The following is an 18225-nucleotide window of genomic DNA, read 5'->3' as shown; positions in this document are numbered from 1 at the left end:
ATATAAAAATCTTAAGTTTGTATACATTTCAAAAACTACCCTCTAAATATATAAAGCAAACGTAGGCAGAATTATAAGGAGAAATCACATGTTCAACAAAATAAAGGGAGATTTCAACATTCATCCCTCAAATATAGGAGATATGAGTAACAAGAAGCATGATTTAATGGATATATTGACACATTGTAATCATATACATTCTTATCAAGCAAATATGAAATGTATAAAAAATCAACACTTAAGTAGGCCAAAAAAATCTTTAAAATATCAGTGAATTAGTATCACACAAACTACACAACCTGACCTACTGTAGTTAAGTTGAAAACCAATTTTTATAAAAGACAAAACACCCATCTGTTCAGAAATTTAAAAACACAGTACTAAATAACCCAAGAGCTAAAGGACGAAATTAATCATAATGCAAACTAGAAAATAACTAAATAAAACAAAAATAAAGTATTATATATTAAAATTCTGAGAGCAGCTAAAATAATACATAGGAAAATTTTATTTTATTGGGAGACAGAGTCTCACTCTGTTGCCCAGGCTGGAGTGCAATGGTGCAATCACGGCTCACCACAGCCTCGACCTCCCAGGCTACAGCGATCCTGCCACCTCAGCATCTGGGACCACAGGCCCATGCCACCATACCCAGCTAATTTTTTTATTTTTTGTAGAGTCAGGGTCCCATTCTGTTGCCCAGGCTAGTCTCAAACTCCTGGTCTCAAGAAATCCTCCTGCCTCAGCTTCCCAAAGTACTGGGATCACAGGTGGGAGCCACCACACCTGGCATACATAGGGAAATTTTAACATCAAATGTCATATTAGAAAATGACCTAAACCTTCAAGTAGAGAAGTTTAAAACACAAGAGAATAAAAAAGCAAAACTGATTTTTAAAGCAATAAAGGTAGAATAATGAGAAGCAGAAATTAAACATCAAAAAACTTACAATGGAGTTCAAATAAAGCTGAGACTTGTTTATCTGAAAAGGCTAATTAAAACAAAATCTGATCTCTGATGAGAACAATAAAGAAAAAAGGAGGGAAGATAATATAAACATACTAAGATTGCAGGAGGGAACTTAACTGCTAACACAGTAGATGTGTAAACAGTAAGAGACGATTATAATTGCTTTAATAAAGTCTTAATAAATTCGGAAATGTTGCTGTAAAGGAAAAATTCCAAATGAACATTCTCACGAAGAAAACATCAGATCCAGAGAATTTTTTAAGTAAATTCTAACATTCAAACTTAGATAAACCTAGAAAAGAAGAAAAGAGGAGATACTTCCCAATTAATGTTATGATCCGCAAAGTCAGGTAAGACAAGTCAAGGAATAAAAAACTGTAGTCAATCTCATTCACTTATAAAGATGCAAAAATCCTAAATGAAATATTAGAAAACCAAACTCAGTAATCTATCAAAAGGAAATGAAAAGGAAGTAGTGATACATGCTACAACATGGATGAGCCTTAAAAACATTATGCTAAGTGAAAAGATGCCAGACACAAATGGCCACATATTATACGTTCCATTTATATGCAGTATACACAACAGGAAAACCCATAAATACAGAACACACATTAGTAGTTGCCAAGAGGAGGGGGGAACCAGAGTAACTGCTTGTAGGCATAAGGCTTCTTTGGAGAAAATGGAAAAGTTCTGAAATTACATAGGGGTGATGATCACACAACACTGTGAATATACTAAAATTAGGTTGTCCTTTAGTACTAAAATTAGTTGAAATTGCCAAGAAAAAAAATTACCTAACCAAAATGAAGTTAGGGCTATCTCTATGGAAATATAGAACACAAAGCAAAACACACTGTATGTCCATGCCTTGACTGACATTTTTATTCAAGTCAAGCAACTGAATAAAGAAAAAAGTATAGCCATAGGGGGAGGCAGGCATGGAGTGAGATACCTGGACAGCTGGATATTTGCTACTTTTTCCATCTCTACATTCGTACTACCTTCCAGTGCTCTAAGTCACTAAGCAGCTACAACAGTCTGCCCCTCCCAGTAGCACATGGTTCAGGTATGCCAAATCCTAGGGTCCGTTCTAGTTTCAGATATTAACATATGATTCAAAGTAATAAAGTATAGGCTGGGCATAGTGGCTCACACCTGTGGTCCCAGCACTTTGGGAGGCAGAGGCAGGAGGATCACTTGAGGCCAGGAGTTCAAGACCAGCCTGGGTAACATGGCAAGACCCTGTCTCTATATTTAAATAAATAAATAAATAAATAATAAGAACTCAAAAAAGGTAATAAGGGACAGAATATATAATACAAGGGGAATTTTTACTGTAAATTAACTCAATTTTAGAAACACAAACTCTTCATAAAACTAGACAAAAAGTTGTAAGCAATAGAAATTAAATACAGTCTAATCAATTCATTCATCATTTACAAGGGGAAAAATCTAGATGGACCCTCTCTGTCTGCTGTTATATAAAAAGCATGTTACGTAGCCTCCAAGTTTTACCTTGCAAGTTCCTTTGGTTTAAACTTCCACCATGTGTCTGGTTCCCGAAAAAGGACTTTGTATTTGTGTTTCTGAGACTACATACAACAAAGACAAAAACATTTTAAAATAGATACTTCCAAGAAATTAAAATTATTGTTTCTAAATTTATAGCATTTTAAACGTAAAGATTATCTCATCTTGATGAGCATGTTAAAATGGCAAAATATACAATCACTTTAACCTAGCAATTAACTATTAGAAATTTATACTACTGATAAATACTTATATAAGAGCATTTATTTATATAATACATATATTAGGCCAGGAGCGGTGGCTCATGCCTGTAATCCCAGCACTTTGGGAGGCCAAGGCGGGCGGATCACCTGAGGTCGGGAGTTCAAGACCAGCCTGACCAACATGGACAAAGCCCATCTCCACTAAAAATACAAAATTAGCCGGGCATGGTGGTACATGCCTGTAATCCCAGCTACTAGGGAGGCTGAGGTAGGTAAATCGCTTGAACCTGGGAGGCAGAGGTTGCAGTGAGCCGAGATTGTGCCATTGCACTCCAGCCTGGGCAACAAGAGCGAAACTCTGTCTCCAAAAAAAAAAAATACATATATTAGATATACGCCAGGATAGCCAGTTTTCCACTATTTGTAACATCAAAAGAATACAAATAACCATGTGGCTATTAATATAGAACTGACTAAATAAGTGAAGGTATAACCACAAGATGAAAATACTACACAGTAATTTTATAAATTCTACATGTGTTAATGACAGACAGTTCTTAAAAAATGTTAAGAAAGGAAGATAGGCTGGGCGTAGTGGCTCCCGCCTGTAATCCCAGCACACTGGGAGGCCGAGGCGGGTGGATCACGAGGTCAGGAGATCGAGACCATCCTCGCTAACACGGTGAAACCCCGTCTCTACTAAAAATACAAAAAATTAGCCGGGCATGGTGGCAGGCGCCTGTAGTCCCAGCTACTCAGGAGGCTGAGGCAGGAGAATGGCATGAATCCGGGAGGCGGAGCTTGCAGTGAGCTGAGATCACACCACTGTACTCCAGCATGGGCAACAGAACAAGATTCCATCTCAAAAAAAAAAAAAAGGAAGATAAAGAATTTTCAGCCGGACATGTTGGCTCACACCCATAATCCCAACACTTTGCAAGACCGAAGTGGATGGATTAACTGAGGTCAGGAGTTCAAGACCAGCCTGGCCACCATGGTGAAACCCCATCTATACTAAAAATACAAAAAATTAGCTGGGCGTGGTGGCGGGCACCTGTAATCCCAGTTTCTCAGGAGGCTGAGGCAGGAGAATCGCTTGAACCCAGGAGGCGGAGGTTGCAGTGAGCTGAGATCACACCATTGCACTCCAGCCTGGGCAACAAGAGCGAAGCTCAGTTTCACCAAAAAAAAAAAAAAAAAAAAAAAAAAAGCTGGGCAAAAAAGAGCAAAGAGGGAAAGAGGATTAGGTATAGGTCAGGTAAACGGAAAGGATTTAGATAGTAAAAGAAATCTGGCAAATTTAGAGAGAATAGCTGAGTTTACAGATTGCTGAATTTCTCAGAACAGCAAAATTTCAAAAGAAATTTGGGGAAAAACAAAGGACCAACAAATTTTGATTCTGCTAAGTATGAGGAAAATGAAATAAATATATATAACATATGTACAAAAAAACTATAATTTAGTACCACTATCTTTTCATGAAAGACTCAAAAAAAAAATTTTAACTTAGAGTTTAAAAATTGAATTTCAGAATTTAAAAATTTACCTTTATGGAAAAACTCAGCTAAATGGCCTAATTTCCTCATTTTCCTGAAGACCAAAGAAAGCTCAGTTACAGACTATCCAAGATTCTGAGATTCTTAAGTGCTTCAGACTCACTTTCATAATTAATGTTCCCCAATAACTGCATATGATCTGTTATAAACTTATGACAACTTATGGTACTAACCAAAGCAACATATGGTTTCATTTCCCATGCCTGTAGGTTTGTATTATCTATAATTACAGGAGATATCTTCTTCTCAAATGCTTCCTTTGCTGAAAAACATAACAGATAATTAAAAATCATTTTTAAATAACAATATTTAAGTATTATGATTTTCAAAAAATCTGATGTTTTCATAATTTGAAAAACACAGATGCGCTAATTTTACTCACTGCTCAACTTCTAAATATCCCTTTGGGGACATAAAAATTAAGTAAGTACAGGTTGACTGGGCATGGTGGCTCATGCCCATAATCCCAGCACTTTGGGAAGCCAAAGCAGGTGGATCACTTGAGGTCAGGAGTTCAAAACCAACCTGGCCAATATGGTGAAATCCCATCTCTACTAAAAAAACAAAAATTATTTGGGCTTGGTGGTGCCCACCTGTAGTCCCAGCTACTCAAGAGGCTGAGATAAGAGAATCACTTGAAACCAGGAGGTGGAGTTTGCCGTGAGCCAAGATCGTGCCACTGCACTCCAGCCTGGGCAACAGAGTGAGACTCTGCCTAAAAAATACAAAACAAGGCCGGGTGCAGTGGCTAACGCCTGTAATCCCAGAACTTTGGGAGGCCAAGGCAGGCAGATCATGAGGTCAGGAGTCCAAGACCAACCTGGCCAACATACTGAAACCCCGTCTCTACTAAAAATACAAAAATTAGCCAGGTGTGGTGCACGCATGTGAGTCCCAGCTACTTGGGAGGCTGAGGCGGGAGAATAGCTTGAACCCAGTATGCAAAGGTTGCAGTGAGCTGAGACCACGCCATTGCACTCCAGCCTGGGTGACAGAGTAAGACTCCGTTCCAAAAAAAAAAAAAATACCCACATATTAAGACTGTCAAGCAAGAGAGAAATACCTTGAGTAGAAAAATTAAAATCAAACTATAGTTTGGAGTTTAGTTAATAATAATAAACCAATTTCTTAGTTTTGACAAATGTATCCTAGTTATATTAGATGTTAACATGAAGGATAAATTAGTGAAGGGTATACAGAAGCTTTCCATAGTATCTCTGCAACTTTTCCATAAATCTAATATTCAAAACTAAAGCTTAAAAATAAACAACAAACCCAAATGGACAAATACACACAAAATGTAATGACCTGAAATAAAGAAAATATTATAATACACTGTTGCACAAGGGATTTTCTTACCTTTCTTCCAAAGGAATTAGACCATACAGGAAATTAATGATGTACCACAACAAGTAAGTCTTACAAGTAATTATTTGGAAGTTTTCAAAGTTCTGCCCAGTCTCTAATAACTCACTAATGAAACAACCAATTTAAAAATGGGCAAAAGAGGCTGGGCATGGTACCTCACACCTATGATCCCAGCACTCTGGGAGACTGAGGCAGGCGAATCACCTGAGGTCAGGAGTTCTAGACCATCCTGGCCAACATAGTGAAACCGTGTCTGTACTAAAAATACAATTAGCCAGGGATGGTGGCACACACCTGTAATCCCAGCTACTCAGGAAGCCGAGGCACAAGAACCACTTGAACCCAGGAGGTGGAGGTTGCAATGAGTCAAGATCGTGCCACTGCACTCCAGCCTGAGCGACAGAGCAAATATGAATAGACATTTCTCCAGAGAAGATATACAAATGGCCAATAAACGCACAAAAAGATGTTCCACTTCATCAGCCATCAGAGAAAAGTAAATTGAAAGCACAATGAGATACCACTTCACACCTACCAGAATAGGAATAATCAAAAAAACGGACAATAACAAGTGTTGGTGAGGATGTGGAAAAGTTGAAACCCTCATAAATTATTAGAGGAAACATAAAAAGGTGTGATTGCTTTGGAAAACAGCATGGCAGTTCCTAGAAAGATCAGACATAGACATGTGTGTTTGTTTATAGCAGCAGTGTTCTTAATAGCCAAAAAGTGAAAACAATGCAAATGTCTACTAATTGATGAACAAATTAACAAAATGTGATATATCCACCCAATGGAATCTTACTGATCCATAAAAAGGAATGAAACACATGCTACAACATGGATGAAGCTTGAAAACATTATGCTAAGTGAAAGAAGCCAATCACAAAAGTCCACATGTTGTAGGAAAGGTCCAGAATAGGCAAATTATCTATAGTGACAAAACACAGACTAGAGAGAAATGAAGAGTGACTGTGAATAGGTACAGAATCTTTCTGAGATGATAAAAATGTTCTAAAATTTAGTGTGTTCTAAAAGTTGCAGCAAAGCCAAATTAAATAGAGTGTATTGACGAATGCACAGCCCTGAATATTAAGTTCTAAAAACCATTGAATTGTACAATTTAAATGGATGATTTGTATCGTACATGAATTTTGTCTTAACAAAGCAGTTTTAAAATGAATTCCACCTATTAACATATATTATTGTTGCTGTTATAATGGCATGCTGAACCATGCTAACACTTTTTTTTTTTGAGACAGAGTCTCGCTCTGTCACTCAGACTGGAGTGCAGTGGTGGGATCTTGGCTCACTGCAACCTCTACCTCCCAGGCTCAAGCGATTCTCCTGCCTCAGCCTCCCAAATAGCTGGGATTACAGGTGTGCACCATCATGCCTGGTTAATTTTTGTATTTTTAGTAGAGATGGGGTCACGCCATGTTGGCCAGGCTGGTCTCGAACTCCTGACCTCAGGTGATCCATCTGCCTAAGCCTCCCAAAGTGCTGGAATTACAGGCGTGAGCCACTGCGCCCAGCCAATGCTAACACTTTTTACCTTCACTTAACTTTCACAACAATCCTAGGAGTTAAGTATTATTATTCCCTTTCACAAAGGGGACACTGGGCCTTGGAAAGTATAAATAACTTGCACAAGATCATATAGCTAGTAACTGGTGAATCCAAGGGTGATCTTCATCACCAAATCATACTGCCTCCTTTGGTTTTAGTTATGTTGGTATTTTCAGATTCCTGAATTCTTAATCTTTAGTTCAAAAATGAATATATAAAAAGTTAACAATGTCTGAAGATGGCAAACCCAATAATCACCTTTATAGTACACTTATCATAAAAGACTGAGGGCCAGGTGCGGTGGCTCATGCCTGTAATCCCAGCACTTTGGGAGGCCGAGATAGGCGGATCACGAAGTCAAGAGATCGAGACCATCCTGGCCAACATGGTGAAACCCTGTCTGTACTAAAAATACAAAAATTAGCTGGGCATGGTGGCCTATGCCTGTAGTCCCCATTACTCAGGAGGCTGAGGCAGCAGAATTGCTTAAACCCAGGAGGCAGACATTACAGTGAGCTGAGATCAAGCCACCGCATTCCAGCCTAGCGACAGACCAGGACTCTGTCTCAAAAAGAAAAAAACCTGAGGAAAATATAGTCCCTATATCTTAATAAGATTCTCCATAGAAAATTCAAACTATGCAAATAAACATTTAATGATAAAACCACCTTCACTGAATAGACAGTTATGCTAGCAAGGAAACTAAATTTTTACCTATGATGTCCCTACAGATTCAGTTTATAGAGAGTCGTTTTTATTCTCACACTATCTTCTATAAAAAGTAAACCAATCGCCAGGCATACTGGCTCATGCCTGTAATCCCAGCACTTTGGGAGACCGAGGCAGGTAAATCACAAGGTCAGGCATTCAAGACCAGCCTGGCCAACACGGTGAAACCCGTCTCTACTAAAAATACAAAAATTAGCCAGGCACGGTAGAATGCGCCTGTAATCACAGCTACTCAGGAGGAGGCTAAGGCAGGAGAATCGCTTGAACCCGGGAGGCAGAGGTTGCAGTGAGCCGAGATTGAGCCACTGCACTCCAGCCTGGGCAACAGAGTGAGACTTGGTCTCAAAAAAAAAAAAAAAAAAGAGTAAACCAATCTAACGAAGACCAGTGGTTAACTGGTCAAACTCCATTTCTAGTGGTTCAAATTTGATTTTAGAAAGCAGTAACCAGGCTGGGCATGGTGGCTCAAACCTGTAATCCCAACACTTTGGGAGGCCGAGGTAGGCAGACCACTTCAGGACAGGCGTCCGAGACAAGCCTGGCTCTGGCCAATATGGCAAAACCCCATCTCTACTAAAAATACAAAAATTAGCCAGGCATGGTGGCACACGCCTATAGTCCCAACTACTCAGGCTGGGAGGCTGAGGCATGAGAATTGCTTGAACGTGGGAGGCTGACGTTGCAGTGGGCCGAGATCACACCACTGCACTGCAGCCAGGCGACACAGCAAGACTCTGTGTCAAAAAAAAAAAAAAAGACAACAGTAACCAGAGCATAGGAAACAAGTGCAATTTCCTTACAGCTATTCTGAGATCCAAGCAGAAAATTAGATTTACTTCTCAAAAGATCCCTACTGATAACTTAAATATGCCACACAATATTCTAAGTACCTTACAAAAATTAACTATTTGAATCCTTATAACAACCCTATAAGACAAACTTACCTCTTACTATGTAACACAAGAATTAATGTTAATTATAGTTAAAATTTTATATATACTATACAGTTATAGCTTGGGTACGGTGGCTCACACCTGTAATCTCAGCACTTTGGGAGACCAAGGCAGGCGGATCACCTAAGGTCAGGAGTTCGAGACCAGCCTGGCCAACATGGGGAAATCCTGTCGCTACAAAAAATACAAAAATTAGCCAGGTGTGGTGGCATGCACCTGTAATCCCAGCTACTCAGGAAGCTGAGACAGGAGAATCACTTGAACACAGGAGGCAGAGGTTGCAGTGAACCGAGATTGCACCACTGCACTACAGCCTGGGCACAGAGCGAGACTCCATCTCGAAAAAAAATACTAAGCCAATTTAGCTGGGCGCAGTGGCTCACTTCTGCAAACTCGGCACTTTGGGAGGCTGAGAGAGGCAGATTGCTTAAGCCCAGGAGTTCAAGACCAGCCTGGACAACAAAGTGAGATCCTGTCTCTACAAAAAATACAAAAATTAGCCAGGGATGGTGGCGCACATCTGTGGTACCAGCTACTCGGGAGGCTAATGTGGGAGGATCACCTGAACCCAGAAGTCAAGGCTGCAGTGAGCCAAGATCACACCACTGCACTCTAGCCTGTGCAACATAGCGAGAACCTGCCTCAAAAAAAAAAAAAAAAAAAACAAATACACAAACAAATACTAAGTGAATCTTTTCTTTATATTACTCACAACGTTACCCAGAATCTGATTATCTGTTCTTACCACGATTCTGGTTCCATTCATGTGCTTCTCCTAAGTACTTTACATCAAACTGGTACTGTCCATTTATATAAAAATAATCATCAGTACTAAGAATGACTCCACTTGGATTATCCTCTTGCAAAGTCCTGTGAAAGATAAATGAAATAATTTTCATTACCTTTTCTTCTAAATTTTCTCTCCTAATTTTTTCAAAGTCATAAACCAAATACATTATTCAAGTACTATCATTTTGTAGATCACTTGAGGCCAGGAGTTCAAGGCCAGCCTGGCCAACGTGGTGAAGCTCCATCACTATTAAAAATACAAAAATTAGCCAGGTATGGTGGCATGCACCTACAGTCCCAGCTACTAGAGGCTGAGGCATGAAAATTGCTAGAACCCAGGAGGTGGAGGTTGCAGTGAACTGAGATTGCACCACTGTATTCCAGTCTGGGCAACAGGCGAGACTGTGTCTCAAAATAAATAAATAAATAAAATAAAAGAATAAAAATCAGTCTGGGCAACATAGCAAGAACCCAACTACACAAAAAAGACAAAAATTAGGCAGGTGTGGTAGTGGGCACCTATAATCCCAGTTGCTTGGGAAGCTAAGTTGGGAGGATCACTTGAACCCAAGAGGTTTAGGTTACAGAGAGCCAAGGTTGCACCACTGCACTCCAGCCTGGGTGACACAATAAGACCCTCTCTCAAAAAAAAAAAAAGAAAGAAAGAAAGAAAGAAAGAAAAAATTAAACACAAATAGATAAATAAAAGAATAAACATATTGTAATATTCAAACAAATCATACTGAAAATACTCTAAGCAGAAGTTTAATTCCAAAAAAATCCAACCTAAGGCAGGTCTATTTTGCTTTATGTAAATTATTATTCAGAAACTTGTTTTTAATGTTATGAAGACCTTTTATCCTTAACTATAAAATCGTTATAATGGTTTGAAGATTAACAAATGTTTAACTATCCTTTTCTGAAAATATATATCCCTTTCTGTAGCATCTGTTAAGTGCCAGGCACTGTTTTAAACAGCACTGAGCATACATCAATGAACAAAAAAACACAAAAACGCTTGCACTCATGGAGCTTACATTCTAGGGAATGCTCATTTGATCCCAATTCCTATGTTTATCCTCTTCTCTTTGTAGCTTTCCCTTCTCTGACACTTCCTTTTTTACCATTAAACATGCATATATCTCAGCTATCTTTAAAAATTCTAACTAGGCTGGGTATGATAGCTCATGCCTATAGTCCCAGCACTTTGGGAGGCTGAGGTGGGAGGACTGCTTGAGCCCAGAAGTTTGAGATGAGCCTGGGCAAGATGACGAGATTCTGTCTCTACAAAAAATTTTAAAATGAGCCGGGTGTGATGGCCCATGCCTGCAGTCCCAGCTACTCGGGAGGCCAAGGCAGGAGGATTGCCTGAACCCAGGAATTCAAGACAACAATAAGCTATGATCATGCCACTGCACTCCAGCCTGGGTGACAAAGCAAGTCCCTGTCTCTTAAAAAAAAAAAAAAAAAAAAAAAAAAAAAAAGTTTGAGACCAGCCTGGCCAACATGGTGAAACCCTGTCTCTACTAAAAATATAAAAATTAGCTGGGGGTGGCAGCAGGCACCTGTAATCCCAGCTACTCAGGAGACTGAGGCTGGAGAATCTCATAAACCTGGGGAGGTGGAGGTTGCAGTAAGCTGAGATCACACCACTGCACAACAGCCTGGACGACAGAGTCAGACTCTGTCAAAAAAAAAAAAAAATTGTAACTACACTTTGTGACCCCTTTCAACTACTACCCAACTTCTCTCTTTCCCTTAACTCCATCATCAGAGCTTGCTAAACCCTTTTGCTTTCTACCCTCACAGGACAACAAAATTGTTTCTCAGATATCCATTCATGACCTTCTTTCCAAAAAATTCAAAAAGACTTTTTGCATCCATCGTTTTCCTTTGGTTTGAATATGGGACCATTCTCTTCAAGACAACGCAGGTTCTATGTCTCAACACTATCCCCGTTATTTCTCTCTCTTCATTCAAAAAATATTAAGTTTCTACCTTGTGATAAGCACATTTTTCTTTACCCACACTCAAACTGTAGCTGCCTCTGATTCTAAAGGCCCCTGAAACCTAGTTCTTCAAAATTGTCTCACAGCTCAACTGCCTTCTAAGGTACCACCTTTCAGTCCAATCTCTTTCATGAAACACACTGCCATGACTGACAGTAACATCTATAATATTGTTTTATTGTTGTTGTTGCTATTAAGTCAGTTAGAAAAGCCTACATGTCTACTGAAAAATATGCCTGTAAGTGTATCAGCAGAATATGTGGAAATTTACTGGCAGAGAAACTCAGACACAGAAAAGATATTAAAAAAAAAAAAAAACTAAAAATAAGTTTATGAAGGACATTCTCCAGTTATCTATGCATATTCATTAAGACTAGACTAGATACACCCAGGATCAAATAGAGGACACCCAACTAATAATATTAGAAGGCTAACGATTAAAATTTGGAAGAAGAAAAAAAAAACTAGCAAATAAAATAGATTAGGTGAAATCTTCTGGAATTTAAAGGTTAAGCAGGGATAGAGAGAAATTATGAAAACAATACTCTTCAAGGAGTGCCACTGAAACCATTACAAAGCTGCCTGTAACACTTGACTCCTATCTCCCAGATTAAGGCACTCACAGCCTACCTTAACTACAGAAGGGATAAAGGTGTATATATGAGATCAAATAACTAATGGTACTCTATTTTGGAACAGAAAAGTCCCTGAAAACTTGAAGTTCTCTGACTACCAGTTGTCATCCTATACTCTCTTCCTTCAAATCACATATTTCTAAAAGCATTATTTAACAACATTCTATAATCCTGAATTTCCAACTACCAGTAAAATTAATATATTTAAGACTTTCATTCCATGAAATCAAGATCAATTATACCTCTTTAACTCTGTGATCAAAGCTGAACTCATCTTTCTCCCACTCAAATTAGCTCTCCTCTACTACGTCAATAACTCACAATTTTGGAATCCTCTTTAATTTTTTCTTCTGTCTTTCAAAGAGATAGTCAAAGATGAAGGGATTCCATAAAAAAAGTTTCCAGAGAAAATAGTGTTATTATTAGCTACACAAAGTTAGTAAAACTTAGTAAAAAGAAAACATTTTAGGGGTTACTAAAGATCTGTACTAAGCAAAGCATTTTGCATATATATTCACACTTGTGTTCAAATTCAGACATTATACTATTTTTTTAAAACCCAATTAAACCTCATACCTTGCCAAAAAAGATTTTCCAGATCCTGGAAGACCTCTGAGAAGAACAAGAACTAGTCCAACATAAGATGTCTTCTTTCTTACAACCTGAGAAACTGGGGTTTCTTGTACTTGATAAGCACTTGTTCCATCTTTATTTCTCCATACTTTTGTTGGGGAAGTGTGAGAAATAACTGAGGGTGGAAATGTGTAGTTCACAGATCTCCAGTGTGCAGCTGTGGTTACAACAGGAGCTACAAAGCCATGGTTTCCTTGGAAGAGGTCAAAAGCAGGAATCATTGGATTCCACATCGGTGGAGGTGGCGGAGGAGGCAACAGTAAGGGGAGAGGAGCAAGTACTGGGCAGTAACTCACATCTTTCCCCTTAGTTGGCAGTTCAGGATGTTTGTGTGGCTTGAAGTTGAACCCTTCGGAAGGCAGAAAAACATCAGAGACCCGAGTAGATTTTTGATCCCCACCCGTACCCGGTAAATCAAGCCCTGGAAGGTTTAAAGAAGCCTGAGGTTCGCTGGCATCCAAATCTACAGGAGCTTCAGAGAACTGAGCCTCAACACACTCAGATTCTAAAAGTTCTTTCTGTTTTTGATTGAGACTGCTACAGCCCACGATGGAGTCACTTGCTACATTTAAAGAACTACTGAGAAGAGAATCTTCTGGGTAGTTACTTTCCAAAGCCAATGTGTTATCCTTTATAAAACATTTGGACTCGCTCAAAACAGAATGTGAAGGTAATGGGTTTAAACTTAACGTAGAGCCAGAATTGTCTAAATTTTCACTGTTCAAATTCATATTTTGTGTAGAAAAAATGGGAGTCATATTACTTGAATCAGGATTTACAAACTCACTCAGGTCATTAAAACTATTAACATCTTGTGAAGGCAAAAATGAGTATACTTGGTCATCAGGAGAAGAGTTCAATTTCTCAAAAGCATTTTGTATTAAGGAATCCAGGTCTTCAGTTAGCTGCATGTCCAAAAATGAATCTATTTTTGAATCTTCACTCTCTTCTTCAGGACGTTTTTCCATTATTTCACTTTCTGCTGCACCTACTTGGTTCCCAGAAGCAACAAAACTTTGTGAAGATGATTCTTCTATCTTGGTATCAGTGGCAGATAATTCTAATAGACAATCCATGGCATTTTCAACTGTACAACAACAAGAATAATAACAACAACAAAAACATAGACAGAGAAAACAGATTTAATAATTTTATTAAAATCCAGCTAAAATTATATTGGATTTTGCATTGAACAAAATATAAATGTACAATGTTCATGTTATTTTTAAAAAATTAATATTTTACTAACATACCAAAGTCTGTAGTGGCAAAAAGTCTGAATGATGGAGACATGCAATCCTATTCTTTCAGGAAACAGTAATAAACCAAGCTAATAAACTAATTAAATAAATATTATTTGCTGAATTTATTGAGTAAATGTATAGATATCTGTCATTGGATATATTAGGCTTATTTATAAAAGTCCTAAAGCCTGTTGATTAATTTAACAAATACCTATTGAATATACACTTTTAAATATTAAGTATTTTATATATTCTCTTAGTAAATCTAATTTATTTACATGATCCATGCTATGAATTGCACTTAATACAAATATATTTATGAGTGTGTACTGCATATCAGAAATATTTTATTAAAAAAAATCTTTAATAGATTTTTTTTGCAGTCTAATAGAGAACTTTGCAGTCTAATAGAGATTAAAAACAATTATATTAGAGACAATTACATTGTAATATAATACAGATTAAATAATGCACACTTTTGGCCAGGCGCAGTGGCTCATGCCTGTAATCCCAGCACTTTGGGAGGCTGAGGCAGGTGGATCACCTGAGGTCAGGAGTTAGAGACCAGCCTAGTCAACATGGCGAAACTCTGTCTCTACTAAAAATATAAAAATTAGCTGGGTGTAGTGGCAGCGCATGCCTGTAATCCCAGCTACTCAGGAGCCCGAGGTGGGAGAATTTCTTGAACCGGCAAGGCAGAGGTGGTAGTGAGCAGAGATCGAGCCACTGCACTCCAGCCTTGGTGACAGAGCGAGACTCCCTCTCAAAAATAAATAAATAAATAATGCACATTTTTGATAATGTACAAATGCCATAGAAGCACAAGGGAGAATAAGAAAAGATTTCACATAAGGTGATATGTGAACTGGGACTTGAAGATTAAAAAGTAACTTGCCAGACACAAGAGAAAAAAGGGTAAACCCAGGCTTGGCTCTCCCTAGAGGGAGGTTGATTGGGTAAAATTGGGAACAGTCCTGTATGCCATGTTAAGAAATATTAATTTTATTTTCGAAGGGAACTTGAAGGAAACTACCAGTCATAGCATTTCAGCTAGAAGTTTTATACACATCACCTCACTGAATCCTCAAATACTACCATGAGGTATATTATTCCTAGCAAACAGATGAAGAAATGAAGTTAAAAAGTACATTAACTTGGCCCAAGTCACACAGATAGTCAGTGACAGAGCCAGGACTGGTGTATCTGACTCCAATGCTGAGCTCTTTCTGTTATAACACAAATAGGGAGCCATTAGAAATTTTAAGGCCAGGTGTGGTGGCTCATGCCTATAATCCTAACATTTTGGGAGGCTGAGGCAGGTAGATCGCTTGAGACCAGGAGTTCAAGACCAGCCTGGGCAACATGGAAAAACCCTATCTCTACAAAAATTAGCCAGTGTGGTAGGGTGTCTGAGGTAGCAGAATCGCTTCAGCCCAGGAGGTGAAGGCTACAGTAAGCCTCTAGTGAAAGTGATTAGATTACTGCACTCCAGCCTGGGCAACTGAGTGAGGCCCTATCCCAAAAAAAAAAAAGGAAACCAAAAAAAAAATAAAATAAAATTAGAATTTTTAAGCATTTGAAGTTTGGAGCGAGGGGTTGTTTATTTTGTGTTTTGTCTTGCTGTTTTAAGAAAGGTAAGTCTGGAAACAGCACAGCAGAGTAGGTAACAGCTCTGGTCTGGAGTCAGAACACCAACATTTAAATCTCTACTGCTGGCTATGACACTTTCAACAAGTTAACGTCCCTAAACCTCGATTTTCTCATTTGTAATATGGGGATAATAAAAGCACCTACCTCATAGGTTGTTGTGAGGATTAAATGAGATAATCCATGAAAAAGTGCTGTGCACAAAGAACTGGCACCTAGTAAGCACCCAATTAATGTTCCCTTAAGAAGAAAAACAAAGAGGGATTGGAGGGGGCAAGCCTGGCAGAGACCAATTAGGAGATCATAGCAATACTACAAAGGACAGAAAACCTAAAAATGGAAGAAAAGAAAAAAAGGTTGGGGGGGGCAGGGAGGGGGGAAAAAAAAGAAAGCAAACATAAGGAGTATTTCTATGAAAAAAATCTACATGACAGTAAAGTGACAGTAAAACCAGAAAAGATCAACTAAAAATTTAATGTGTATACAATGAAAAATTACACTAACACTAAGTAAAAGTAAATTAAAGACCAAGATGGATAGGTACTTATCACATAAAAAGAAAAGTCCTTATACAGATTGTTGGGAAAAATTAAAACCATGGTAAAAAAAAAAAAAACTTTTTTCAATGAATGAACAATTTACACAAGATTACAAGAATAAACAACCATGTACAAAAATGTCCAACATTCCTCTTTATTAAATCAACACAAAGAAAAATGCAATTTTATTCCTATTAAAACCTTAAAACACAGGCCAGGTGTGGTGGTTCACGCCTGTAATCCTAGCACTTTGGGAGGCTGAGGCAGGTGGATGACCTGAGGTCAGGAGTTCAAGACCAGCTTGGCCAGCATGACGAAATCCCATCTCTACTAAAAATACAAAAAAAGAAAATTAGCTGGGCATGGTGGCAGACGCCTGTAATCCCAGCTACTTGTAGAGCCTGAGGCAGGAGAATCACCTGAACCCGGGAGGCCGAGGTTGCAGAGAGCTGAGATGGCACCACTGCACTCCAGCCTGGGCAGCAAGAGCGAAACTCCATCTCAAAAAAAAAAAAAAATCTTAAAACACTACTACACAATGTTGAAAAGGCTGAAGTGAAACCACTACACTTATGCAAGGCTGGTGGAATTACAAATCAGAACACCTCACTGGTAGGCAATTTAGGAGTATGCTTCCAAGAGCCAAAGCAGTTCTTACCCTGTGATGCAAGAAAATAAAGTTTTGGAACTAAGAAAAAAAAGCCAAAAGAAAGAAAAATATATTTTTTACCAAGATGTTCTCTGCAATATTAATTATTCGTGAAAAATGGAGATATAATTAAACTATAGCACAACAACTCAGTAGAATATTAGAAACCCGTTAAAAATATAGATTACAGCAACACAGACAAAATGCTTATGTTAAGTTAAAAATACATAATACAAAATTCCACCACTCAAATCGCAAATGCTTATGAACAAGGTCTATAGAAGATTCTGAAAAACAAAAATAAGTTGTTTTGTTATGGTATAGGATGATGTGGATTTCTTATAATTCTTCATTGCTGTATTAGTTTATATGCAACAATTAAATTTGAAACACATCAAAGGAAAATGTTGAAGTAACTTACAAAATTCAATATACTATCATTTCTGAGCATCATGCACTGCTGACAACTGGTTTTCTGCATACATAACTGGATAAGACATGCTCACATCACAGACCACACAATGACTGAAACTGGAAGTTTATAACACATTACCAAAACTTCCCAAATCTAGAATAATTTTATCTTATACTAATCATGGCTAGTAACAATACTAAGCATCAACATTTAATTACTCATCTAGCCAACTTACATAAACTCCCTTCTGTCTACATACTTGTAAACAATGTATGACAAGTTATTAATAACCTACCATACTGAAGACTTTACCAACAACAAAAAAATAAAACTCAATTGTCACCAAAAAAAAGTCCTATGAGGTGCATACTGTTATTTTTCTCCCTAACAGATTAGAAAACTGAGACTCAGAGAGATTAAGTGGCAGAGCTGGAAATCCAACCCAGGTTTCTTGACTCCAAAGTCAATGTTTTGAAATTATACTACTCTGCTAGCCTCAACTCTTTTTTTTTTTTTTTTTTTTTTGAGACGGAGTCTCGCTCTGTCGCCCAGGCTGGAGTGCAGTGGCGCGATCTCGGCTCACTGCAAGCTCCGCCTCCCGGGTTCACGCCATTCTCCTGCCTCAGCCTCCCGAGTAGCTGGGACTACAGGCGCCCACAACCGCGCCCGGCTAATTTTTTGTATTTTTAGTAGAGACGGGGTTTCACCGTGGTCTGGATCTCCTGACCTTGTGATCCGCCCGCCTCGGCCTCCCAAAGTGCTGGGATTACAGGCGTGAGCCACC

The 18225-nt window shown here is 38.5% G+C and overlaps 1 protein-coding gene across 16 annotated transcripts in view; it reads right to left on the bottom strand.

Annotated features, from left to right (window-relative positions):
* Window positions 1-18225, bottom strand: part of N4BP2 (NEDD4 binding protein 2) — a 97251-nt gene that overhangs the window by 39987 nt on the left and 39039 nt on the right. For 13 of the 16 annotated variants that reach the window (XR_013417825.1, XR_013417824.1, XM_078003249.1 and 10 more), the window contains 4 exons: window positions 12891-14034; window positions 9627-9751; window positions 4436-4524; window positions 2489-2565 (listed from right to left, as the gene is read on the bottom strand). Coding sequence is in view for 14 of the 16 variants with exons in the window: in XM_078003249.1 (XP_077859375.1) it covers window positions 2489-2565; window positions 4436-4524; window positions 9627-9751; window positions 12891-14034 (1435 nt within the window). In the remaining 2 variants the exon portion in view is untranslated. Of the gene's footprint in view, window positions 1-2488; window positions 2566-4435; window positions 4525-9626; window positions 9752-12890; window positions 14035-15985; window positions 16079-18225 lie in introns of all 16 variants that reach the window. The other 3 variants (XM_078003253.1, XM_078003255.1, XM_015138224.3) reach the window with 1 other exon arrangement.

Source organism: Macaca mulatta, chromosome 5 (assembly GCF_049350105.2).
Source record: "Macaca mulatta isolate MMU2019108-1 chromosome 5, T2T-MMU8v2.0, whole genome shotgun sequence".
NCBI classification, from domain to species: Eukaryota; Metazoa; Chordata; class Mammalia; order Primates; family Cercopithecidae; genus Macaca; species Macaca mulatta.
The sequence above is the reverse complement of the archived record's forward strand: the minus strand, read 5'-3'. Positions and strand labels throughout refer to the sequence as shown.